The sequence below is a fragment of the Falco rusticolus genome, chromosome 9 (genome assembly GCF_015220075.1).
Source record: "Falco rusticolus isolate bFalRus1 chromosome 9, bFalRus1.pri, whole genome shotgun sequence".
NCBI classification, from domain to species: domain Eukaryota; kingdom Metazoa; phylum Chordata; class Aves; order Falconiformes; family Falconidae; genus Falco; species Falco rusticolus.
In genome coordinates this window covers 4439198-4466124 of record NC_051195.1, presented here as the reverse complement: position 1 = coordinate 4466124, position 26927 = coordinate 4439198, and the positions used below count along the sequence as shown (strand labels likewise).

The 26927-nt window shown below is 51.6% G+C and overlaps 2 protein-coding genes across 2 annotated transcripts in view; one reads left to right on the top strand and one right to left on the bottom strand.

Annotated features, from left to right (window-relative positions):
- LOC119153426 (phospholysine phosphohistidine inorganic pyrophosphate phosphatase) overlaps positions 1-11928 on the top strand; it is an 89215-nt gene extending 77287 nt beyond the window's left edge. Inside the window, exon 7 of the mRNA XM_037399954.1 lies at positions 10919-11928. Within this exon, the coding sequence (XP_037255851.1) occupies positions 10919-11009 (91 nt within the window). The 3' untranslated portion in view covers positions 11010-11928. The remainder of the gene's footprint in view (positions 1-10918) is intronic.
- Positions 11929-14369: 2441 nt separating this feature from the next.
- FAM53B (family with sequence similarity 53 member B) overlaps positions 14370-26927 on the bottom strand; it is a 54423-nt gene continuing 41865 nt past the window's right edge. The window contains exon 5 of the mRNA XM_037399845.1: positions 14370-18179. Coding sequence (XP_037255742.1) covers positions 17850-18179 — 330 coding nt within the window. The 3' untranslated portion in view covers positions 14370-17849. The remainder of the gene's footprint in view (positions 18180-26927) is intronic.

Sequence of the window (26927 nt, the reverse complement as noted above, 5' to 3'; positions counted from 1 at the left end):
TCTGTTGGATTTAGGTGCTCGCTCCACTGCGGCCCCATACGGTAGCCCAGAGGCTGCGGGCACACGGTACAAGGATTACTTCATTACCTGCTCAGCTGCCAGGTGGGCCTGGTTTTCTCATTGCTGAAACAAAGCAAAAAGCAAAGCTGCTGATCAGCTTCAAGCAGCTGACGCAGGCTATGGAAAATAAATAGCTCTGTGGGCTGCCACCTTTGGGGAGTTGGATGCCAGAGGACCAGAAGGAGCTGCTGTCTGGGTGATGTGCACAGAGCTGTTTTCCTTGCTGACGCAATCCCAGCTTTTATAACAGCCACTGGCAGGGGCTGGGAAGGGTTCAGAATAATCCATGGAAATGTGTTACTTAAAAGAAGAAAATTATATTGTAGTAGAAGCTCAACATCACCAAGTGAAGGCTGCATTGCTGTAGGCGCCATGCAGGTAGGAAAGGATACTCCCTTGTCCAAAAGCTCATTGAATGCAAATGGTGCTGTATGGAAACGCCTATAGGTGTGCAGGTATTGGTAGAAATATTTCCTAGGCAAATTAAGTCTCATCTCCTTGGCACTGTGGTCGTGGAAGCCAAGGCAGGCAGACATCCAAGGAGAAGATTATGAAAATCTCATTTACAGAGTGGCTTAAGCAAATGAGCCATAATTTGGAATAACTGTAGCAAAGTTTCTGCCTGAGAAGGGGCAGAAGTTTCTGATGAGCATGCCCGAGTTATTTGGGTGGACTCTGCATGCTCTGAGCCCTTCCAGAAGTCCTAAGTCGTGCACTGACTCAGGCTTAGGCTGAACTCTTGCTGGTTAGTGCAAATACGTATTGCTGTTCGTTGTGTCAGTTAATAGCATGAGCGTGTTTAGAAACAGGTGGGTTCCTGACATCCTGGAGCGGAGGGAGGTTGGATGTAATACTCCTGTCTGCTCTGGGAGGAGGAGAGGTCAAACAGAGACCCTGCGGAGAGGTCCTGCTGTGCCAGGGTGGCTGTGCGACTGCGTCATTGCCTTCTCCAGGCTGAGCAACTTGGAAGCCAAAGATGTAGAGTGTGCCTTAATTTTCCAGCGTAGGTGCTTTTTTGGCTTCTCACATGAGAAAGGTTTTGGAGCAGGGAGGCACTGGTTCCCAACACGTGTGTGAGTTGGCTGTTCCTGCCCTTTGGAAGGGGAGCTGGCTGCGTGCGTGTGTCTGCTTGGGTTTCCTGGGAGTGGCACAGATATCTCATAGTTTCATTCTCATTTCAAATTAGGACCGATTCAGCGAGCACCATCTGAAGACAAACATTATGCTCCTTAGGGTAGCTCACATTCTTGTTTGGTGAGAAACAGTCTTTTCGTGCTGTATCTTTGAGGGTCTTATTTAGAGGGTTACATTATCAGTGCAAATTTGGCCTAATACTATTTAAATTAAACTTCTCCAAACAGCATTTGACATCTTGAATTAAGACTTCTTTCTTTTATAAGCTGCAAAGCTCCTTTCTTGCTAGTATCTGGATCTACCAGAGTTCTGAGACTTAAATCTCCATGCAGTGCTTTGCAAATGCAGAAGCCGGCATTGATTTTACACGTTTCATATGAATTCTGTAAGCAATGTATTAAAGGAAGGCAGTGACATGTTCTCTCAGTTAAGGTCTTTCGAAGTGCCTCACAGAGTAAGATGCCTGAGCGCCACTGAGCTTCAAATTCAGCCCTTGAAATTAATCTTTCCCATCCTTGTGTAATATTAAGTCCCATTAATAGCTAATGCATCAGTTGCATTTATGATGCACATCTGCTTGTATATATGCACAAAGAAAACAGTTATGTCCAAATTCTTTCTCAGGAGCGTTTAAGATTATTTTCTACTGAATTGAGTAAGGTCATTTGGCAAAGCCATGCAGGTCATCAATAATTAATCCAAGCAGGCAGAGCTGAGTCTCCCAGTGCTTGCAAACACCCTGTTAGACTGGATAGTTTGGCAGAGCAGGGGCAGTTCTCAGATTTTCTCAGCAAATGTGCGTTTAACTTTGGAGGGGGAGAGGGAGACTTGCTTTTATTGAAAACAGCTGTGCTGTGCTTGCATCGCAGCACTAGGTGCATCCATATGTACAGCGCAGAGCTGCTGATCCCCAGTCCAGCCCCGTCCAGCTTGGGGGCCAGTGCACTTACACAAACATGTCTGGCACATACGGTTCATTTCCACCACGCGCTCACAGACGGCAGTAAGACAAAAGGTAGGATTTATCTTGGTTAACTCTACATAAACTTCATCTAAAAGTTAGACCAGATTCTTGACACCTAACGCAGCCTGTTGGAAGAACTGGTTCTGGGGTATGAGCTTGTCATCTGTTTTAAATAGACTCACAAGAAAAAAATAATCATCTCTTCCAGAGAATATTTCCTATCCAGCCTTGTTATCTAAGAAGATGGGATGAACAGGGGATGAATTCTTTCCCCTCGGAGGGACCTGTCTGTCCTGAGGAGGCTCCTGAAGAGGTTCAGGTGCCCAGCCTGGGCACAGCGTCTGGCTTTTGGACAGGCACCGCTGGGTGAAATGGGTCTGGGCCAGTGTGACGGGGGAAACCCAGGTGACGGAGGGGTGAATGTGCACCTCTGCGGAGGCAGAAGCATTTTGGGTTCTCAAAAGTTTATCTGTTTTCTCTAGCTGTATCGGTTGGCCTAACAGAGTATGTTGCACGGATACTACCAATAATGCCCTCACTGCATGGGGTGAGTTAAAATAATTTCCATGAGGCTGAGGATGGCAGTCACAACTGCACCCTTCCACCTGAGTCTTCACTGAAGATTCTGATCAACTATCCGTCATCCCAAGCACGGAGCCACGCTGGCTTTTGAGCCCTGATGGCTTAACCTTTGGATTCGGGGTTGGATGGGACCACAGCGGGTCCCAGCTCAGAGCCCACATGATGCCTTCAGCCTGGGCAGAGAAGAAGGGACCAGAGCCCCATTTGGCAGAAGGGGCCAATTGGGTGTCCCACTGTCCTGATGGCCACCAGATTCCAGCTTTCCCTACAATACCAGTTGTCCCCAGACCACGTGTGCAGCCATTCGGGGACAGGCAGGCTGAGAACCAGTCCAAAACCAGAAGAGTCATGTGTGCTGCTCCCTCTCCTCCACCATAACGTTGGTATGCACGCTTTTAGTGCCCGGCCCCTGCTGAACTGCTTTTGCTTTACAAGATGAGAGAGCTCTGAAGTTTTGACGAGGAAAATTGCTCTCCTGATGCCTGAACACCAGTGCTCTGCTTGTTTAAATATTTGCTCAAACCAGCTTGGCTTTGCAGTGCATTTTTGCATGCGGGATTTTGGAGGTGAGGGAAAGAAGTCAGTTCTAATAACATCTCGTGCTCTGGTGTAATCACATGAGAGCATGTAGCCAACAGTACCCTCTGTCCCGATGGCAGCGTTTCGCCTCGCGTCTCCCCATCGCCGTCCTGCCTTTCTTCATGCCCGTTGCTTACTTACGTGTGTGGATGAGTCTGTATATGTCCTACCCACAGTACGGAGACTTTCACGACTTTCAGTCTCCAAAGCTCTTAATCTGACGTGTTCACATGTGCTGTGTTTCCTGAGAGAAAATAAATAGGGATGGGCAGAGGAAGGCAGCTGCCTGCGTCACCCACATCATCAGCGCTGCATGGTCAGTGGCAGCCTGGTGCACTGTATGCGGCAGAAATGGCAGGAATTGGGATCATTCAAGGGATCGTTTACAGCCAGCGTGAGTACACGTCATGCCTGTGAAGAGAAGCATTGGAAATATTGGTGTTGACCCTCTCCCAGGCTTTACGTGTAATAGCCACAGAAGTTTGCCGCTGCCGGCCTCCGGCTTGTGATCTGTCCAGGTCACCTCTGCTCCTTTTACTTCTTTATTTTGACAATTTGCTCTCCGTTATCCACTTCCTATCTGCAGTTACGGTCACCACTGCTGACCTCCTCCTTGCTCCCCGACGTGATGTCCTGCACCAGAGCTTGGCAAGTGCCAGTTTAAAAAGAGCTGGTGGAGCAAACTGCATCCCCTTCTCAGCAGTTATTTCTGGAATCGCATGTCTGTCTGAGCTCATTAGTTAGATCATCACCGTGCAGCCAACTGATTAGAAACAAACAAATTACCACAACGCTCCAAATTAAGTTTTCAACACGTGTACATTTGAAAAATACAAGTGTTCACCACAGGAAGTGCCTTAAAATTCAGAAAAACAAAGATCTAGGGAACGCTTGCTAGCATTTGCCAATCTTTTCTCCTTTTTTTTTTTTTTTAGGTTATTTATGCAGAACAATAACTCCTTATCCCCTCAATCTTAGTATTTTCCTGTATGTTGAGGTGTATTGCCTGGAGAAGTGTTGTACCTGAGAGGGTTTATTCTGCTCAGTTACAACTGTAGCATTTTAACATAAATAGGAACGATTAAGACACAAGCCCACAGACTTCCTTCAGGTGTAAGCAAACAATTTGGCTGTTAATTTCTACTTGTTTGTGGATGCTTGAATTTAAGTGACTTGCAATTAAACACAATTAGCTGTTTGTGCGGTTCTGGGAGGCAAGAGAGGAGCAGCAGAGGATGCTGGTTTGCTCTGACACGGGTTTGCTTTCCCGCTCTTGCAGGCACGCTGGCCAGGAGGAGATGGCATGGCAAGGTCACCTCTAGAGGCCACCAACTTCTACAGGAACACAGAAGCATCCTCGGCTGCATGGCTTGTGGTTAGAAGTTTCTGTTGAGCAAAAGCATCTTCCCAAAAGACAGCAGCAAAGCTAAGGAAGGTGCTAGCTGCTTCATGAGGACAAACCTTCTGCCCCGAGTCATGCATGCCATCAAAGCAGCTCTCCAAAATCTAGTGTTTTAACCACAAAAGCCATTCTTCCTATTCCAGGGAGATCTGTCTGTGACGTGAGATACGGGGTCCAGGTACAGTTCTGGGACCTGCTCCAGCACTGGGTGCATTTAGTGGCTTTGGTGCAGGTTTGTCTCTCAACGTAACGTCAGGAGATGTGCTCTACAGCCGTTCATCAACTGCCCGTCAGTGCGCTGTCAGTCATTGTGATTTATCTGGGTTTTCAGTGCCCAACTGATTAAATTGCACATTTCACAAAAAAGAGAGTTTCAGTCATGGCACCAAGTAAAATTATTGCATCTGTCCAGAGAAACTAGCAAAGGTTACAGTGTCTGTTTACATTCCTTATAAAGCAAATCTTGTTAAACTCTGTCTCACATATTTTACAGCCATGGTACGAGCCCCTGAAGAATACATACTGCTGTCAGGAGAAATGGTTTCAAGCTTTTTTTTCTAATTTTGTGCAGCAGGAGTATATGCTGTTTAGTTGGGGAGCTAGTGGGGAGTCTGTGTGGTGACACAGAGAGACCCTTGCACAAGCAGGGGTTGTGGGACGGGGGTTGCTGTCTCATGGAAGGCTGTGCTGCCGGAACAGCCAGCGATCGTGGGACACGGCGTTACAGCTCAGGTTTGCCGAAGGATTGCAGCTCTGTACCCTGGCATGTGAGATCATTTGTCTTTTTCAAACCTGGATGCCTTGCTTTGGCCCTGCGTGGTGTTTTTCCTACCCACTTCCATTTCTAAAGAACTATGTAAAAGCTATTTTTAACCTGTGATACTAATCATGTCTTGATCAATCCCCATCTGCTCCTGCTCTCTGCAGTCAAGTTTCAGCAGGTCTCTGAGCTGGATTTTGGGGATGTTTCCATCATTGTGGCCATGACTGTCCATGTCTGCTACCTCCACTTGGGCTTTTATCTCCTAAATATTTTGTCCACGCAGTAATCCAGCTGTTTCCTATTTGTTCTCCATATGTTTTGTTGGAAATGAGCGTGAGCAAGGTGCTGAGAAAATCATTCCAACTGGTACGTGGAGTTTCCTAGCACAGCATGGCGTGAGGTTTTGGTGCTCAGGCACCCCCCGCTCCTTGCTCCCGGTGGGACAGTTGGCTCCCAGCTTGGCAGGACACCTCCGGCACCCAGCCATATGCTTTGCTTTGCAGATGCTCTGCAGCTCCAGTCCCCCATGCGAGCGCCATTCGGAGCTGGCTGCCAGCAGCAGCCGGTGCCCGCCTCAGCCCACAGGCTAAACCTGGATACCAGCTGGTATGGGAGAGAAAATGGTTAACCCAAAGCCCATGGTTTTTTGGAGCGTCTTTTTACTTAGCAGTGCTCTCTTCTGCATGTGTTTGCTTCGTTTGCTTTAAAGGCCCCTGGTAGTCCCTGCGAAGGACTGTGCAGACCGGTGTAGATCTGTTCATACCTCAAATACCCAATTACATCTGGGTGAACCACTGCAGAAAATTGCGTGGTAGGTTGGGGCAATTCAAGACCATTCCTGATAGCTGAGTCTAGGTAGGGAATTCAGCTTGTCAGAACAGACCTAATCCAAGTGCAAATCTGATCCAGATGGTAAGCGAACCCTCCTGTTCTTGCAGAATCCATTTTTTCACTGCCTCTTACGATCAGGGATTTGCTTTGGTGCTTCACCAGGAGGAAGCCATCACTTTCTGCTAGTCAGCAGTCCCGTTACCATGCTGGAGCTTCCAAGTGACCGAGTGAAGAGTTAAAATTGCAGAGCCAGTTTTCTGCAGCCCCCTGCTGCTTCCTTGATGTCTCAGACTGAAGCATTGATCTGAACTAACCAGTTTTGTATGGGCGGAGGATCTGGCTCAGAGCACATGGGGCTATAGATAGCTGCTCAGCTTCTGCAGCGCTGACAGTGATAAATGGTCCCGGGGAGAAGAGGATGTTTAGTCATCTCCCGAGAACCATTTGATGGACGTAACTACCAAGCCTCAAGACCTCGTCCATGTTGCATTACGCTAAAGATACTTCATATCTTTGATGTGCTGTAATGCACCGATCGTTTTGGATGGCTTTTTCTTTTGAAGAACATAGTCTAACACAGCTCTGTGCACAGAACGGCAGGCACCGATCGTGTCCTTGCAGGGACCAAGAAGGACCACCCTGGATCTCAGAGGGTCCCTGGGCTAAGCCGCTTCTTTCCCTGACCACTTCATAGACCCACAAGGCGGCCACCAAGAGGCCACGCAGAAATGAAGCGCCGCGTTTCACAGCTGTCGTGGCCAGCTTGGGCTGGAAGATGTTCCTGGTGTACGCATCCGGGCTGCGCGGCTTCCCACTCCAAGGAGTCCTGCTTTACTGAAGAAAGTGTTTCCCAAGGCTATAGTTGATTTTTCACCAGCAAAGTTTGTGCAGTGGCCAAGATTGCTGACAGCTCAATATTCAGCTACAGAACGTAATTTTCTGTCATTTTGATTTATGTTCTTCCCCGCAACCGGAGTCCCATGTGAAAAAAAATAAAAATCGGAAGGAGTTTATCTTAAAGTTAGCTCAATGCAAGTTTATTCTTCAACTGACTTAGCAAATTGAAGACATTTTTAGGGGATTTTTTTATTTATTTCTGGAATATGAAAGAGAAAAGTACCACAAAGTGACCTCCGCTGTCAGTTTTGTGGCCTGCTGTTGTGACGCCTGCCGTCGTGCAGTGCAAAAGGGATCAGTGTCACCCAAAGAGAAGCCAAACTGGAACCGTGAGAGCAGGATCTGCCCTCGGCTGGGGTTCTCGCCTGCACACAATGGCCCTGTCCAGGGAGGCTGTGACGCACCGAAGCAATATCCAGGGCATCAGGGCTGAGGTCCAGAGCAGCACTCCACTTCAGGGTATCTTAAAACCCTCAGCAGCTGGGCTGTTCTCCAGGGGAAAAGCCTGACATCCCCCAGGGGAGAGGCTGGTGGAGAGCCACGGTCTCCGCTCCCTTCGGACGGCAGAAGAAGGGCTCATCCTCCAGCGTCTTGGGTTTGCCCGGAGGTTTTATGGCACAGCTCTCTCCTCTGCCTTACTTCTGGCACCCAGGCTTGTGCTCCCGAATTGTTTCGCTACATTTGGAGCATTGCTTCTTGGCATTAGCGTTTGGGGATTATTGCTTGCAGTTTCCTTTCGACAGAAAAGGAAATTTTTATTGCTTAAAAGAGCAATACTGAGATGGGGGGGTGGGGGGTGGGCGGGGGAACCCAGTTGGAGTTTTTCCAGAAAAACCAACTTGGCTATTTGTGTGCAGTTGGGTGAGCTACAAAGCGTTCTGTAAGACAAAGCAAGAGGCCACATGAAACAGCTCTTGAGGTGGCACTGACAGGAAGAAAAAAGCTCCTAGCACAGCCCTAGGAAAAGGCAAGGAAGCAGGGAAGTGTGTTTTAGTCCAGTTCTCTGCTTTCCTACAGAGTTCAGACGATTTGATTTACTGCATTCCCCCCCCCCCCCCTCTTAGCAGCGATGAGCATATAGGTAATCCAAGGCATATGACATGTCTCAAAAATATAACTGCAAACTGCCATGGGCTGAAACGAGGTACACTTTCCAGCCCAGGCGTAGGGGTGACTGGTGTGGGGACAGTGCAGTGTCAGGGGGTCGGTCCCCACCACGGCGGGGAAGCGGGGTGCTGCCCGGAGCTGGGCAGGCAGGGGAGGCGCCTGCTGAAGCTGCCAGGCTTTGCTGCACCCCGTCTGCTTTATGGGGAGGCATCTGCTGCATAAGGGCTGTGTATCCCGCTCGTTTTCTTCCGGATAATGCTGGTAAAGTATTAGTAAAAACATTTGAAACCCTTGTGAGCAAGGCCGTCTGCAGCATGGGCGGCAGAAGAGCGTTTTAGGGTTCCCCGTGTGACCCTGTAGGGTATCAGGCTGCAAAGCAGAAGAGAAGTAATTGGCCCTGGATGAATAGTAGGGGTGCAGCAGATAAAAATGAAGCCCGTGTCCACCCCAGCAGTCCCGAGGGGCTGCTGTGCAACCTGCCAGGGTGTACCCAGGGCTCCCCGGGAGCTAAGGTGGGTTCTGACAGTGACCTCGCTGCATTGGTGGCTGCCCAGTCTGTGCATTGTGGTCGCGTGTTACTTGGGCAAAGGGGTAAAAATCCCTTTTTCCCTGGTCTGCTTTACCCCCTTCTCCTCCGCAGCACCCATTGAGTGTACACAGGGCATTTCCTTGATGACTGGCACTTCACAGCTGAGTTGTTACCGTTGGATTTCTCTGTAGTCAGCACAGATACCAATCATTAAATCCTTTTAATAGATCAAAGAGTGCTGTGTAATTGACAATTTCTTGTAGAAGCATTTGTTTCAAGCAGTTCTTAAAATTTTCTCCTAAAGCATAAGCTAAGAAAGAAACATCTGTCAGGGTGTAAAATGGAAAGAAGTTTTGTTCATTACTTTTTTTTAGACCTCCACTCGAATTAAAAATGATTGCCAAGAAATCAGTATTTTACCCACACACCCCCCCGCACACACACACCCCCCTCCCCGATATTTCTGTGTTCATAAAAGCCACTTGGTTAAATCAGGGGCTGAGCAATCGTCACCACCTGAGGGATGGATACATACCAGATTTTTACTTGTTTTATATTTAAAGGTTTTTCTCCATTTTGCATTATAACTTCTTTAGTTAAGGAAAAACTAAACCCCATCATAATTACGGTTCTTACTGCACCCTAGCCCTGCAACGAGCTAGAACTTGGATAATTAAATAAAAAAACCCATGGAATAACCTTCCACCTTTTAAATAAGATGCTTTTATGACAGCCAGCAGCAGTGTAGGGCCCGTTTCATGGAGCCATCGTCTTTGGGCCAGACGTGGCTTTGCAGGTGACACAAGGAAAGCTGAACATCAGTGCCTTTTATTTTTCCTAGTTGCATACTGTAACGTTGCAGCAAGTGAAATCTCGAGCAGCGTGGACTCCCAGAAGGGGCCGTGCCTTTGCGAGGAGCTCGTGTGCTCGGACATGAAGAGCACGGCTGAAAAATGAACAGAAAGGAGAGAGCCCTGGGGAGCTTCAGTGCTGGACTGAAGAAAGGATTTGGTACTTGTACAGACAAGTGCTCACCAAATTCTGCACATCATTAATAATAATAATACTGATCTCTCTGCCTCCCATGCATCCGATGGGAAATGCATCTTCCCCACTGGGAAAGTGGCCAGTGCTAAATAAAGGTTTGCCCTTTACAGGGAGCGAGAGAGATAGGAGGTGGATCTTGGGGGTCTCATCTCTTCCCTAAAGGGAAGTCATTAAGCGTATAAAATACATATGTTTTCTCTTCAGCAGCTGTTGGGTTTCTCAGCCCAAGAGCCACAACAGGACCACAAGGTTTGGAAAAATTTTTGCCTCCCACATCTGCCCCTGTCCCCACCAGCAGCGCTGCTGAATCAGTAAAATAGGATTGTGCGTCTGCGCCTCGTTAGGCCAGTACCTCTAATTAAATCGTTGGCAAAAAAATGGCTGCAGGCCGGTCTGCTTTGGGGCAGTGACTCGGGGCGGAGGCCGAGTCTGACCCTTTTCATGGTAGTGTCTGAAACCACGGCTGCTGGATTTCAAGAAGATGGTGGTCCTGCAAAATCAGATGCTGGCTGAGCCTCCCCATTCACTGGAGCTGTGTACAGACCTTTCATGTCTCTAGGTTGGACGTGAGTTCTTCCTTGCTTTGCCTATTTCTAGAAAAAATCATGGGAGAATGATTATTTGCACTGGTTTGTAGGGTCTTGGGCTTGCAGTGAACTGTCCTCCCAGCAGTCCCTGTCTGATACTGCTGTTGCCTGAATGAAGAGGTACCACGTAAAATGCAGTGCATTAATTTGCATTAGTTAGTTAACGATGGAGATTGTCTTCCGTGCAAGCCTTCGCAAAGTTTCGCCCAGTTTAGTTGCACCCGGACATGCTGAAAAAAACCTGGCTGTGGGGGAGGTAGGGAGAGAGGAGCAAAAAGGAGAAGAAAAAAAACAGAACAGGGAGGAATGTGAAACCCAGGCTCACCCAAGGGTGCTCATCTGGGTCCACCTCGGTGCTGCCCCGGGCTCTGCGAGGACATGGGACCTCGGTGGGAGCTTGTCCTTGCTCAGCCATGCCCTTCTGTTTCCTCTGCAGGCCCTGCGATGAAAACCACCCCCACGTGAAGCCTGACGCGTACGTGAACAACCTTGCCGAAGCAGTTGACATTATCCTCCAGCAGCTGTAAAACTGAGGGCGCGGTGGGCGATGGGCAGGAGCGGGAACGAAGCCCTTCACGCAGCCCCTCCACGGGGCTCCTCGTCCTCTCCCACCTCCACCTGATGTGAACAGACCCAGCCTTGCCTGGGCTGGTGGATGCCAGCGTTCCTAAATATTTCACATTAACGGTACTAAAATGACCTGCTGACCTCCTCGGAGGGAGCACCGAACGTGCTGTCCTCCATCATGTCTTGAATGCCTTCCCCTTGGTGCCGTGCCCTGCCAAAAGTCTTTCCCAAAAGGGCCGGCCTTTTCCCCAGCCGGGGCTCAGCCTTGTCTGCCCGAGGGGAGCCCTGGGGGCGGTGGGGGGGCTCTGCCTCCTCCGGGCGATGCTGGGGGGGGCTGCACCCCTTTTGCTCACACCAGGGACCCAGCCTGGAGGTGCCTGGGTGGGAAACGGGGGACCTGGCACCCCTTCATGAAGAGGCTGTTCTGGTTAACTCGCCCACGCTGCACCTTTTGGGGTGCCTGAGATCACAGAACCACAGAATTATAGAATCATTTGGGTTGGCAGAGACCCTTAAGGTCATCAAGTCCAACTGCTGAGCCAGGACTGGCAAGCCCACCGCTAACCGGTGTCACTGAGAGATGGGAGGGGGCTGTCCCTGCGGGGTGACGGAGGCCAGCAAGCCCCCGGCACGGGTGCGCCGGCCCAGCCTGGCTCTGCGGGGTCCCGTGTGTGCCCCTCGCTGTGGGCAGCACAAACCCTGGGGAGTGGGACAGCCCCTGCTCCCCTGGGAAGCCGATAACCCTGTTCCGCCGTGGTTAACCCCTCCCTGGCCCCGGCCCGGGGTCACATTATGCGAATATTATGCGAATATCACAAACGCTGTGACACATTATGGAATAACTGCGTCGTCCTGTCAGGAATAAACCCCATCCTGCGGGTCCGGCCTGTTCGTCATTCTGTTCAGTCGCATCGGCGCTGGCAGGGATGTTTAGAGGATCTGAGATGCTTTTTCCCTACCTGGAATGAGCTGGCGAGGTCTGTGGGACGAGGGGCCTTTCCTTCCCTCTGTGGTGGGGGGGGCTGGCAGGCAGACGTGGCTGTGGGAGGGGATATGGGTTTCCTACCTTTTCCCATTAAAATCCCGGCCGTGCAGCCGTGGCTTCCCCATGCCAGGGTGCTGTTGGCATCGAGTCCCACACAGCTCCAGCTCACCCACCGGCGATGCTCCGGTGGGCCACGGCAGAGCGGGCAGCGTGGGCGACGGTGCCAGCCAGTGCTGGTGCTCCTGGCTTGAAGTTTCCAGTCCCAGCTGGGAACCAGTCTCTGTAAAAGCACCAGCTCCATCAGTCCTGCCACAACTGTAAGTTCTGCTTTATAAAGCTGAACGTCCAGCCACTTTCTTTCCTTCTCAGCAGTCATTGCTAAACTTCCCTCCAGTTCTCCTGGATACCAAATCCACACAGGCATACGCTGCTACCTGACAGCTGCAGCTACCCGAATGGGATGAACCCGGTCTGTTCTCTGAATATCCCCTGGGACCGATCCTGCGCCAGCACCGCTTGCCTGCCGAGCACCCGCCACACCAGTTTAGCCCCAGCTCAGCTCCATCCTGCTGCCAGGGAGCGCTCAGCCCATGCAGGGCTGCCAGAGATGCTCCATTGAGCAGGGGTGGGCAGGGGATACGTCTTTTTTTCTAATCAGATTAAGCATTGCTAAAATGAGCTGCGCCCTGCTGCTGGGCATTGCGGCGCTCCAGCAGATCCCCAGGGATTTTAGTTTTTCTCACCCGACAGTTTTGCAGAGCGGCTCTTTGCAGCGTGCGCGGCAACGCCTGGCCCTGCTGCACGTGGCAAGAGCGTGGCAGGAACAGGGGCTCAAAATGGGTAGAAGAATTAAAGCCGATGGGTTGCTCCATTGTGTCCCCTGCCCCAGGGGAAGCAGGGGCTGCCCACCTTCCCCGACGCTTGCCAGCGTTCGCAGGGTCACCCTTTTGTAGGCAAAAGTCTCCTTTTAACCAGCTTGTCAGAACTCTGCACCCCCTTGGGTTTTGGGCAAGACTTTGTGCTTCAGACTGCAGTGGAACAGGACTGACCGGGCTTCAACCTGCTCCAGACCTCCCACAGGACCATGGAAAGGTTTGTAATTATGTGCATGTTATAGGTATTCATGTATACATACGCTCAGGCAGCGCGCTCTGGCCACTGTCTGCGTTCAGCTACTGCTTTCTGCATTTGCAGGCAGGAGGTAAACGGTTCCAGTTCCAGTTCCAGCAGTCCCAACAGCAGAAGACAACCCCGGACACTGAAGGACACCGAAGTGATGCTCCGTGGTTCTGGAGCAGCCTGCGAGCGCTGGAAACACTTGTTTTTCAGAGCTATCAGCTGGCTGCTGAGCTGCACGGCACCCCTTGGGGACAACAGGCTAAAGCAGGCTAGGAATTAAATTATAATAAAATAAACCACATCTGGGAAAGTGACCTTAGTGCATTTTTTTGGTCTGTTTTTGTATCTTTTGTCCTCCGGGTAGTGGTTCAGCCAAAGTGTATGGTACCATCTGCATCTGCGCACACACAGAGGATGCCGTAAACCCTGGTTGAACATTAGGGCTGTGACGGATCACTGAGAATTTCTTTTTTATCCTATAATTCTTCATTTTTGTTCTATTATACTAAGCCTATCTCTTCAATCTGATTAAGTTTAGGCAGATAAACATCCTGCCATCTGTCATGAAACTTTTTAAACTGTTTGCTTGCTCGAGGAAACACAGCCGTTTTCCTTTCTGGTTTACAAAGGCTGTAGGGAGATAATCGCTTTGTTTCCCCAAGAATTAATTTAACACCCCCGCGTGCCCTTGCCCTGTTGTGGGCTCTTTGCCTTTCTTGAGTTTAGATTATTTTTTTTTTAAGAGGTGGGACATTAGCTCCATCCTTGAACACAAAGCATAAGGTGCTACTTAGCACTTCAATGTTGATTTGCATTTTGCTGTTACCTCTTCGGCTGCATTACAGATGACAGCCAGCCTCAGGCTCGGGGGGCTGTGGGAGACATCCCCCCCCCCCCCCCCCGCCCCCCGCCCCGGTGCATCACATCTGCCTGCAGGAGAACGTCACCAAAAATGCCCATTTTCTGGTGCAACCCATGGCTGGGACACCATTCCTATTTCTGACACCCCAACAGAGGGTTCCAGCCGGGGACTTTCCCCATTCACCCCCCATTTTTGTGACACCCTCCACTCCCCCCAGCTCTGCCCCATCAAACTCCAGCCGGTGCCACCACCCGGCTGATGGGTCCCCAAGGGGCAGTGGTGTCCCCAGCGCCCTGACCCCGCAGCAGCGCCCGGCCACCGGGACGGCACAGAGAGGCGAGACGCCGGCCGGGGTTATTGAACCAGGAAGCTTTATTTACACAGTAAAAGTAACAAGCAATTTCCTGAGATTGAGCTGCTCTAGTGCAATCAAGTCATGGAGGGGGTACGGGTGGGCAGCCTCCTCGCCCGCCCGGGGAGGGGGCAGCCTGCACCGGTGGGGGCACCTCGGGCAGCCCCTTCCCGGGGACACGCACATCCCGCTGCACTTGTGCAATTGCCAGCGAGACTTGCCTACTACAGGTCATAGCTTCAGAAGGCTTTCTTTTCTTTTCTTTTTTTTTTTTTTTTTTTTTTTTTGGCCATCTTCTTCTTTTTGATTTCTTGAACATCAAACCCATAAACGCTGTAAAGCACTGCTACAATCCTATAACATCCTACGTAAGTCTGTTAGCCTGTTCAGCCAGGAGCTTTTAAACAATGCACTTGAAACACAACTTTATTGGCCAAAGAGGCTATGCTATAACGTGGAAAAATTACAATCTATTTTACAAATATTTCTTTTCGTGGTTTCTTTAATGTAATCTTTCATAGAACAGGCTCAAAGAGCTGCATCTGCAAACACACAGCAAACTCCCTGCGCGCGTGCTAAGACTTTTCCTAGTAAAATCCTTTTTTTTTCAGGATGCTGAACTCTTACTGCTGCTGACACAGCACGCTGTCATCCTGCCACGGCTGCTGGCCAGGCTGGGTCACGCCTTGGACGAGCACCGAGTCCCTTCTGTTTTAGCTACCTAGCAAGGAGTAACATCCCTTGTCTGCATATTACTTTAATATCACATTCTGGCAGCCGGCAGGAATTTGCCGGGGTGGGGAGGGGGGCATTACCAAAGCATCTGTGTAATAGGTGACGTCCTTTACAAACCAAGAGCGGGACCCCTGGGGGGATGCCCTGCTCTCCCGCTGCAGTGGCTGCGGGCGTAGGGTCCGCATCTCCTGATGCCGGGGAGCAACGCCACTTCGGACTTTACAATCAACAGGATGTCCCCTGAATCTGAGGCACATACTATATTATATTTAATATTTTTAATTACTTTATTTATATATATATTTATATATATATAAATCCACAAATGTTTTACCTCTACAGAGAGAGAGAGAGAGAGAGAGAAAAAAATTTTTAAAAGTAAGGCTTTCTTAAACTGAGAATAAGTACATGAAATCATACAAACCCAACAACGAAATACCCAACAGAACACCACCGTGGCCTCAAAACCGTCGCTAACTGTAGTCTTTGCCTACGCTAACGTGCCCAGTATAAGGCCATTACTCATTGGAGAAGCGTCTTTAGTAAGGCAAACGGGTTGTGCTGTATGTAAACTGAATGCTACGGCTACGTCGAGTACAGCTGGGTAGTGGTCCATTGGTCACCTTCCTACCATGGGGGGTTAGCATGGCACCGGTAGCAGCCCTTGGAAAGAAAACAGAAGCCCTTAGGAATCACTGCCCCGGGGAAGCACATGCGAGAGCCCACCCGGAGCTCTGCGGCAGCAGCCGGACATGGATTTGGGTGAATTTGCCCTTTTTCGGTCACTCGGGAGCTGGCAGCTGCGGAGGTGCCCGTGGCCGGCGGGAGCTGTGCGCCCCAGGAGGGGGGACATGTTGGTGAGGGGGATATCGAGCATCAGGAAGACTCAAAAGCTGAGAACTGTGCTGTGGCCGTGCCGCTGCAGGGGCACGTGCCGGAGGGGTGGCAGCAGCCTGGGGACACGCTGGCGTGGCTGGACCCCCCCAGAATGTGTCAGCCAGGCAGCGCCTTCCACTACAGGAGGGCTAAAAATTAAGCCAGGATGTATTTTCTTTTAAATAATGCATCAAGCGACAACTTAAAAGAGCTGGAGGGTTCCCCAAAATGAAAAAGACATCCCTGTCATCCTTTCCACAAACATTTGGGGCTGGCCCAGCTCGCCAGCACCCAGCGGGGGCATGGACGTGGCCACCGCCACGCTCTGCGGTGCCGGGACAGGGCTGATGGGTTCCACTGTGATGGGAGACGCCACGCACATCCCAAACCACCACAGAAAAAGTGCACTAACAGAACCAGAAATGATGAATAAAACCTGTACCGGTGGCTCTCAGCCCTTTCTGAGTTACAGACTCATCAAGTGTTGCCCATGGGGGTGCTGAACCCTGTTACAAATGTCATGTCTTCAATTGCTGCTGGTATCGATGACTTTTTTTTCCCTTTCTCACTTTTGCAGAGCTCGGGAAGTAAACCCTGAGCTTGAGGGCACCTGCAGAAGATGCTGCAAGCCACTTGTACAGCTTTCCTAGAGCTTTAAACAAACAAAAAACAAACAAAAAAAAAAAAAAGAGGGAGGAAAAAAAAAATACGCGTCCTTCTAAACCTGTTAGCAAGTGGACAGCTTCTTTTTACCAAAGAGAATTAATATCATACAAATATATTGGTCACCATTTTATCTGTGCTAAAAAGGCACAGGAAGAGGAAAAGCTTTCAGTGCTGCTACCTGGATTTTCAGCTTTTTGCCAGCTGACACTGTCAAGTAACCCCGCAGCGTGCCTCGGGCGCAGCCCCTTCACAGTACGGCCAAGCCAAAACAGGAGGGGGGCAGCCGTGCCCCAGGTAGCAAAGAGGGCACAGCCGCTGGTAAATGGGTAAACAGCCTAGCCCTGCTAAAAACTGGGTGCTGAGAACACAAGCGAGGGTGGCACCGAGCCTGATCGGGGCTTTTTCCCGATGGGTTTGAGAGAAGGGACTGGGAATCCAAAAAATAAAATAGGGAAGGCAGGCATCTGAGCATCCCCAGGCAGCACCTGCCAAGCGCTGCTGTGGATGCCACCCCACAGGGAAGCTGGGCGGGCCAGGGGTCCCTTTAATTCCTCATCAGGAAAAGGAATTTTTTTTTTTTTAAAAGAAGTAAAAATCCAGCTCTTACCATTATTAAATTTAAGCAAAAAACTTCACTTGTGATTTCCTTCTCACGGCACTCCCAGGGACGTGGGGAGCAAGGGTGGTGCCGGGGCCGTGTGGGATGTGGCAGAAGAACCGCAGCCGCCCCTGCAGCCCCAGACAGCGCTCGCTGGCGAATCTCGACATTCTGGTTCCCCCCCACTTCTTCCAGCCCCATGGGTGGTGGTTTCTCCTTGTGCATCCCTTTCCACACACGCACAGGTGGGACCCGGGGGAGCGTGGCCAGCCCCACCAGCTCCAACCTGGGGTTGGCAAAAGCCATTTACTCGCTAAATGCGAGTTTTTGGCCATCCCTGTGCCTGGTTTCCCCAGTCGGACAGGCAGTTTCCTCCGGCTAGCTGATCTCTGGCTACAGTAGTTACAAAGAATTTCAAGATTTACACACGCATGCACACAAATTGCTCTAAATACCTGATGAAATTTTGGCAAAGCTGCTTCGTCCCCTCCGGCTGGCAGGAGGAGAGCGGTGGCAGGACCCCGTGCACCCAGCGCCGGCAGCGGGGAGCCCTCCACGGCTCCGCCGGCAGCCCCCCGACAGCGGGGCAAGGGGACCCACTCCCTCCTCAGTTGTTTTCTATCTGCTCGATATCTATCTCGCCATCCAGCTGGAAGAGGCTCTCGGCGCCCGGCCCGCCGCTCCGCCACGCCGCCCCGTCCTCCTCCTTCCCGCCGCCCTCCTCCTCCTCCTCGCAGGAGAGGTCATCCCTGCTGGCCCGGCGCTCCTCGGCCCGCGGGAGCGGCGGCTCCGGCACCGGGGTGCAGGCGGGGGTCCTGCCCGGCATCACCTCCGGGGAGCAGGGGGCTGCGGTCCATGGCTGGGGGCCGGGGAGCCGCTGGGATCCGTCCTCGGCCGCGGAGCTAAGGCAGGTAAGGCTGTTGAAAGTCTGGCGGTTCTGCAAAGGCAAGGGGAAAGAGGCAGCTGAGACAGGCACGGGGACAGGGACCGGAGGGAATCCTGAAGCTGGGCTGGGCTGGAAGTTACACCAGGTGAGCCAAGTGCCCCCCATCCCAGCAGGAACACTCGGCTCGCAGCCGCTGGTCCCTGGAGCTGGGCAGCCACCGCAAACAGCCACCCCCCACCCGTGGCAGGTCCCGCGCCCCTCCTGCCCCTGCGACGGCATCAGCAACACCCCCACCCCAGCGCGGCTCAGTCCCACCACCATCTCCACCCCACGCATCTCCCAGTCCCACCTGTAAGGCAGGACAGAGCCATCTGCCAAAAATAAATGCCTGTTTCCGACAACTCCATTTATTAAACACGGCAAGAGAAACTTCAGCCCCTTCTTGAAGCAGCTGGAGCTGGTGTGCTGCCAAACCCTCCGCTGTGATGGCTCACGGCTGTCCTCCCTTATTAAAGACCACACGAGGTCAGTTCTCTGTCCCCGTCTCTCTAACGAAGAGGCTCCACGGCTGGTTGCCTTGGCCAGGACCTGGATTTACTCTACGTACGGTCACGTCTTCAACACAGTTTCAAACTCCACCAACAAGAAGCTCGCGGGCATTCAACCTCCCCCGCAGCAGAACGCACACAACCCCTCGGAGATGCTGGCTGCCCACCAGCACCCTTACCTGGCAGGGCATGCCTTTTGCCCAGGTTGGTTTTTAAAAGAGCAAACTAAATCTTAATTATTGAACGCCAACGGGAGTACCATGGCCACCCCACTGGCTACAGGGCAGGGCGGGTGCTCTGAGCCGGAGAAGATCGCGGAGCATCCTGTGCGAGCCTCTGGCAAGAGGCAGCGTGTGACGGTGCGATGGCTTCACGGCCACCCAGCGCGGCCACCTGCCCCGTGCCAGGCCTGAGCGGGAGCCCAGCGGGCACCTGGGGGGTGGCAGCCCCCTCGCTGGCTGAAGATGCTCACCTGATCTACCGTCCGTCTATCGGCCGCGGGAGGTGGGCACACAAAGAAAAGCTGAAGGAGAAAAAACACACTCCATGCAAAGTCATGGATAGCTCGTGGCCTGTGGAGATACGGATCAGGTGGGATGTCCCAGAGGCTTCACCGGTGCCTGGCATCAGTCAGTATTCTCTTGAATAAACTGGTGGGGTTAAATCTGCAAAGACTGACACCGGCAGCTCGCTGGGAGTCCGGAGCAGCAAGAAGTTGGTAAGTCCAGATGAGGAGACCTCTGAGGAACAGCTGAGGAAAAATCTGGGTTTAGGCTGGAGACAGCCAGCGGAGGCGTGTAGGACTCCGTACTGCGTTTCCAACAATACAGATCCTGGAGCACTGCTAAAGATTTCAGAGAGCTGTAAAACCTCATCACCAGAACTCGTTACCACAGGTTAAACAAATATGGTTAAACTACCACGGATGTTGGGTTGCCTGGGGTAGCAGAGCTCTCTGGGCCTCTTACGCTCGTTTATCTGGGGGAAGGCAAACCCTGGTGCTGTTTCCATCACACTCTCTCCAAGAGCCTGGGCCAGACTGAAGCTGGAGTAACCAGGAGAGACTGGTACCCAACCGAGCATTGGTCACACGGAGCGACAGGGCTGCTGCCTGCCTCCGCTCCAGCATGATTCAGGACCAAACATGCAGCCTGGAGACACAGTCTTGCTCCAAACATCCCCACTGATGTTCCTGGGGAATTTATGCATACTTGCTCGAGGTTTTCTTTCTTCCAAATCCAGGTAAGATGGGAGTAACTGTTAAAATAGCTTACCCCGGGCTGTAAATGAAAAATCACCCCTTTCCTTCCCCCCTGAGGGATGCAGGCCAAACCCCCACCTACTTGACACTCCAATAATTTCCTACAAAATCAAAGGTACTTGTGCTGAACTTGCACCCACCGACAACACGATGCTGAGAGGCTTTGGGTGCTGTGCTAAATGACGCACTACGGTAAAATGAGTCATTGCAGGAGACGACACAGAGGCTGCAGTAGCTGAAAGGAGAAGTTCCTGCTGCCCAAGGAGGGGCTGGCCACTGCCCAAGCCGAGGAGGGGGGAGCCACATTTCACACAGCCTTCGGTCTCTGAAACCTTCCAAAACCCCACAAGCCCCGAGCCCATGTGAAAAAACACAGGCATTTGTCCTTTAAAACTGCAACTGCACCCAGTCCTCACGTCATGCTGCTCGTGTTTTTGAAATCCAAGCCGTGCCTCTCCATGCGGTCTGTCTTCTAGGTGCTGGAAGCATAACAGCTTCAAGCAGAGATCTGCACATTATGGTTAATGGACAACTTGTAATTACCGCTGCACTTGGAGAAGGCCTGAGGACATAGGAGAAATATTTTCTAAGTACCTAAAAAAATCTGTGAGTGTGATTTAGGTACTTGAAAGCCTAAGCCTTCTGAAAGTCAACAGCCCTCCCAGAAGTGCAAATCCGTTCTATAAACAAAACTCTGGCGCTTCTGAGAACATTAATTTTTCTCCTGCTAATCAAGCTCATCTCCTGGCTCTGGCGCTTCCCTGGGCTCAGTACCCAGGCGCAGGCATGCCGGGCTGCTGCGGGTGGGCTACAGCATCCTGCAAAGGTGGGCGATGCTCTACAGCGCTTCAGAGAAGATGGTGATGCCTGTGATGATGAATGAAGGAGGATGCAACCTGGAGAGCAACTGAACAGGTCCACAGCACACTCTTCCCATTCAAAGGAATGTGTTTCGATGCTTGGAGGCATCTCAGAGAACAGCCGTGAAGGCACTGGACTTCCAGGGAACTCTTCATTGGACTTTGGCAAGATAAGTGAGCAAAGAGCCGTGTTTTCCCTGCTCAAACCCACACATGCTGCAACCCAGCATTTTCCATGTACAGCCTTGAGTCATTCCAGGTCATATCTTACCTTCCCTGCAAGAGGACGGAAAAACCCTTCCGCTGGTCCCGCTGCTTCCAGCGCTGCAGCAGCTGCTTGCGGGGAAAGGCCACATGCGGGCGGTGGGCAGAGGCACTCCCTCTGACGCAGCTTTGCCGAGCAAGTTTTCACAGGCACCGTCTGCCACGAAATCCCACGCCTCGCCTTCCCGGCCGGAGGGATGGCTGCAGCACAGCTGGGGTTGACATTGCAAAGGTGAGGGGATGGGCATTTTGGGGAAGGGTCCCCCAGGCTGGTGGTAACCGAGCCAGCATTGCCTGCGCTGGCTGCGGAGCAGCGGTGGATCAGCCACCGCCATCAATGCATCGTCTGTTCTCAAGCCATCGGGAGTTTTTTACTCATTTTTTATTTATTGGGTGAATTTAGCATGTGCTGAAGTGCTGAGCTAGGCAAAACCGGGCAGTCAAGTCCTCTATTGATATCGGCCAAAGAGCAGTTTTGGTGGCACAATGCAGCACTTGTTCCCCATGGCCAGGCAGCCCTGGGCCCCTCTGCAGCCCTGTCCTTCACGCCAGACCAAGAGGGGTAGCAGGCATCCCAAACGCTGTTGGTCTCAAGCAAACTGTGGGAATTCAGACACCCTCTTGGATCTGACACAGGTGGCTTTTGGGAGATCCTTCTGGCCACCCCAACTACACCCAGCGAGCATCCGTAATGTACCTTCCATCCAAACCCCCTTCACTCACAGCCATCATCACCCGTTTCTGACCATTTGAGGTGCTGGGGTTTCTTCCCCTGACTCTCCCCGAAGCTGCAGCAATCCAGCAGGCTGGGAAAACCCCTCAGGGAGAGGAAGAAAATGAGAGGTTGCCCAAGCAAGCACCTGAAAAATCATCTAAAAATGTGAGGAAGAAACCCTTGGCCACTGGGAACAAGCTGCAGGGCTGCCAGCCGACCTCCAGAGCAAAACCTCTCTTGTGTGCTGGTGACCAAGCTCAGGCTACGCCTCCTTCCCGCAGGGCTCTTGTGATGCTCCACACTGTGCAGGGCTAAAAGCCAGGAAGGCTGCAGGAGCTGATTCACCCCCCCACATCCATCCTTCTCCACAGGTTTTTCCTCCCTTTGAGCATGTGAGCCCGTGGGGGCTGGGGGCTGGAAGCCCCGACAGCAAGCAGGATGGAGAAATCCCTCGGCAGCACTTCTTCATATAACTCTGCCCCTCATAAAATACCTGGCTGTGAGCTTTCCCCTCAAACACATCCCTGCAAACACGGTGGATCTGCTAGAATAAATATTAGCCAGACCCTGATCCCCACGGCGATCCCGGCTTTTGCGCAAACACTTTTTTTTCCCCCACCCGGCCAGGTGATTGCCGCAATATTCCTGGGAAAGGTGTAACCCTACAAGCTGTCAGCACCACCGGCCCTACCTACCGAGCTGTCATCACCTCCTGTTAGCACACTGGGCTACAGTTGCTTCATAAAGCTGAAAATAACCTGGTGCCAGAAGGAAAGGGGGAAGCGGGCAGCGAGCAGGGCTGCTCCGCGCGGGGACGATGCACCTCTGCCAGCTCCCCCCAACCAGCAAAGTCATGAGCAAAGTCAACCTGGGGGCTTCTCTGCCCGGCTCCGGTTTAACCCACTCTCTGAGGCAAACAGGCTCCTGTAAAACACCTTCAGCCTGGGTTGTTCTCTGTTGCTTTGGTCGTTTGCAGCACAGCGGAGTCCTGCCTGGCAGCTGTGTCATGCCAAGCGCTCGTCTGTGCTGCCAAGGAGGATGGCGAGGTGCTTGAGACTGGAAAATGGGATTTCTTTGGGTTTAAAGTCCTGCAGAACTTCATCATAGCAGCTGCTCTTATTTGGCCCAGGCACATACCCGCCACTCGGGTTCAATACTCTCCCCTGCTTTTAAGGCACCCAAAATCTGGTGTCCCCGAGGCTGCTTTCCTGGTAAGTGGGAAGGGGAATATGGGAGACGGGGAGGGAGTTCCACCAGGCACTGCTCCGTCCTGACACTAGAATAATCAACCTCTCCTCTTTACAACCAGAAGGAGCATCTCAGGAGCTTTGCCAATGGGCCCAGGCTGCAGCACAGGTGCCGGCGCCATGTGCTGGCCACGCACATCACCAGCGCGGTGGATACCCCAGACTGGTCCCGCCAGCACCCCACCCACTGCTCTTTGGGCCCCCCAAAAAGCAGGAGGTGCAGTCGTCTTGCCCTGAGCCATGCTGGTGACCACTGCCCGCCGTGGCTCAGCAGCACCGGCTTCCAAGATCAACACTGCCATGGGTGGGAGGTCGCGGGTCTCCCACCGACCCTGTCCTCCCGCAGAAAAAACCTCTGAGCTATGGATGAAGTGTTGGGAAAGAAATGACCGAAATCCCTGAGGAACAAAACCACAGGAGGCTGTTATGGGGTATATGAAATGCAAATAGAGGTCGTGTGCCTGGTGCAGCGCCGGAGCTGGGTTATACGCGGTGTTGCCATGTCAGAGAGCTCAAACTCATCCGCTGCTTCGTGTTTTTGAAATTTTATCTGTGGAGGCGCTAAATAATTCGCAGGCACTCCTGCACCCTTCGTCAGGCTGATGTGCTGCATAGCCTGCCTGCAGCAGCATCCCCAGTACAGAGGGGTGGCTCCCTGCGCTGCGCCCAGCGGGTACCACGATGCTGCCCTTGTTATCAGGGTCTGCCTTCCTGGCTCTTCCCTTCTCATCTGCTAATGAAGAACATTTACCTAGCCCCAATCCTAATTTTGCAATAACAGGCACCAGTGCTTAGATGGTGCACTGAAAGCTTTAGCAGATAATTCTGCTTTTATTTTGTTTGGTGTGAAAAACAGCTTTCACAACCAGACTCGGAAATATCTATTATCCTACCAAGTTGCTTCACATTGCAGTCTTAAACAAACAAACCAAAAAAAAAACCAAGAAGGAGGCTTTAAGTCATTAGTATTAATGCTGCCTTTGGAGCCCGCAGGGTTAATTGGGTTTTACTTGCAGTTTTGCTCTTGTCTTTGGAGTTCTCTTGCTGCCCCAATGGCAGTGATGATGTTTAGTGAGTTTCCATAAACACAGAAGAAAAAGCTGTTATATGACCCACCAACGGGAATCCCTCCAGTGCTACAGAGCCCCAGGGAGATGCTGGAGAGACAAATCCCAGAAATCATGGAGAAATACAGCAGGCACAGCTGTGCATGGAATCAGAGACCAGTGATGCTCTCTGGGGCTTGACCGTCCCACTCATGTGCAGCATCCCACAGCATCCCACACGTGGGGATGGCCCATTCCCATTCACAACGATAACTGGAGGAAATAATTAAGAAAGAACAATTATTTTCCCTAACAGACACTGAACCCTTCACTACGAGCTGGAGAAATCCATTTGCTCAGACAGGTCATTACACAACTTCATGAGCAACTACTGTGTATTTATTTATTTCCAGGTTGCCCATTCCTGCTGTGCCCAGCCTTTCACAGCCTCCCCGCCCTCTCCTCTTCATCCCCAGAGGCTGCGGCAGAGCATCCCTGGAGCCCCGCAGGGCACTCACACCGACAAGCTCAGCACTGCTGCGAGCCCCACGGAGACAGCGGCACCGGGGCAGGGCTGCTCTCCTGATGATGCCATTGCAACGCCACAGATTTAAGCGGAGTGGTTCTGGCATAAGCAACAGTGAGCCTGCACCCGTCTCATCCCCAGAGCGGGCAAAACTCCAGGGTTTGGAGTGGTTCGTCTCTGGGGAAATCTGGAGATGCTGGTATTTCGACTTGCCCCAGGTTAGGATGAAACATCACTAATACGGATATTTATTTATTTTTTTAAACCACATTTTTTGAGAATATTGGCCCTACTCCATTTTCATACTATTTGCATCATGTTCAGCATAGAAGTAATATCTTTATTATACTATTGTGGTCTCACTTCACGTCGTAAATTATAAGGCAAGACCTTAATGAAATTAAAACCAAACTTCAAAAAAAAATTCTCACTCAATACTTTTAATAAAATGTTTTCTGTGAAACTCATCTCCCTGAATCAGCCCGTGTCGGTGGAAACCCACTCCAGATGAACACTCCCACCCGACCCCGCCAGGTACCATTCCCGTAGCAGCACCAGCGGATGGCTGGCAATACATCCCACACCCATCCTGTCACCAGCACAGGGACACTGTCACCTCCCTGGCAGTGACACGAAGCCCTTCTTTGCACCAGCACTTTGATTAAAATCAAAAAGAAGTTTGAAAGTGCTTGAGACAAACAGGCGATGCCCCTCTCTTGGTGTAACACTGCGTCCCCCCCCGCCGGGGAGGTGCCGAGCGGGATGGACCGCAGTGATGCAGAACTGGGATGGCTGCAGGCATGGAGCATCTCATCTTTTCAGCAGTGCCATTAAAGAAACTATCAGCAAGTAAAGGCATAAAATCCTATCGTGGATGACCATAAATCCAGAATTTATAAAAAGGTGGTGCTGTGGTGTGTACACCAAACATGAGGCAGGAGGTGCGAGGGTGCACCTAATCCCGAATAGCTCCCTGTGCCAGCATCTTGCCTCCCACAACAGACACCGAGCAGGCTTAGCACACAGTGACTAATTTAAGGTGATAGTAGTAGTCTGCTTTTCCCCAGGCATCAAACCATTGTTGGGTTGGATTAAAAATGCAAGGGGAGCAAGTAATCTGGAGTCATCTACCTGTAACTGCTCCTGGGGTACCTGCACCCACTGTCGCACCCAGCATCGTGGCCTCTTGCACATTAAATGTGGACTTGAAATACGCACCACTTTTCCCACAGTCTCCATTTCGAGCTAAGCCTGAACATCTTTCTCTTGAAAAGAAAGGTGACCTGCCCTCCTGGGTTATTTAGCATCACTTCCTGAAATGCTTTGGGAGTTTTGCAAGGCAAGAGATTCCCAAGGAACTGTTCTGATCATCACTACTAAAATTTTGCATGGACAAAATATTTTCTACAAAAGCACCAGCTGCCCAGGAGGCCACGGCCACATTTCCCTATGCCTAAAGGAGCCATTCCCACCGCGGTGCTGGGTGTAGCCACCGAGCCAAAATCTGCACCCTGCTCCATCTTTCAAATGCTTCTGAAATCCTCTGGCAGAAGATGCCAACAACGAAGCACCTTGGAGGGGAGAAAAACCTGACCATCGTCTGCAAATCCTGCCATCACTGCATCCACCTGAACCGTGGGAGGGGGCAGCAAGCCTGGAAATCTCCTGGAGTGCTGGGGTTTGGGTGGTTTTTTTAAAAACAGTATGAACAACAGCTCTTGGCCGCCACTTTTGAGCCACTTTTCAAATCATTCATGGATAAACCTCTGCTTCGTAAGTGCTGTCCTTTGGGTCCACGTAGCGTACGAGCCCAGGGATCAGAGGGTTAAACAGCACGTGGTGAATCAGATGCGCATCTTTGGGATACAATTGGATTTTGTCCATGTTTGGGACAGACACTACTGAGCTTTGTTTGTGTTTCCAGCCCTGTCCTCCCATGTGAGTGTGAACAAGGGTGGAACACCCCCAACCCTGCATCCCCGGACTCCATGGTGGGATGGAGGCGGGAGCAGGGGATGGAGCTGGGAGCAGGGGATGGAAGGCCACAGTCCCTGGGTACCACGGGGCCTTTCGGCACTTGGACCCCCCTTGCACAGGCAAAGGATGCTGCCGGAGGAGCCCACCCACCTGCACAAGTCCCAGCCCATGCTGGAAAAGTGACTTCGTGGCAGGATCGCTCACATCCCTGGATGCGGCCCGTTTCTGCTTTCACGGCTGAATTTATTTTCAGCCCATTGTGTTTGGCGAGTCAGAAATTTGTAACTGGGGCAGATGGGACCGTTTTGACTGTAAAATCGAAACAATGGATGTCATTGCGTTACACGTTACTGCT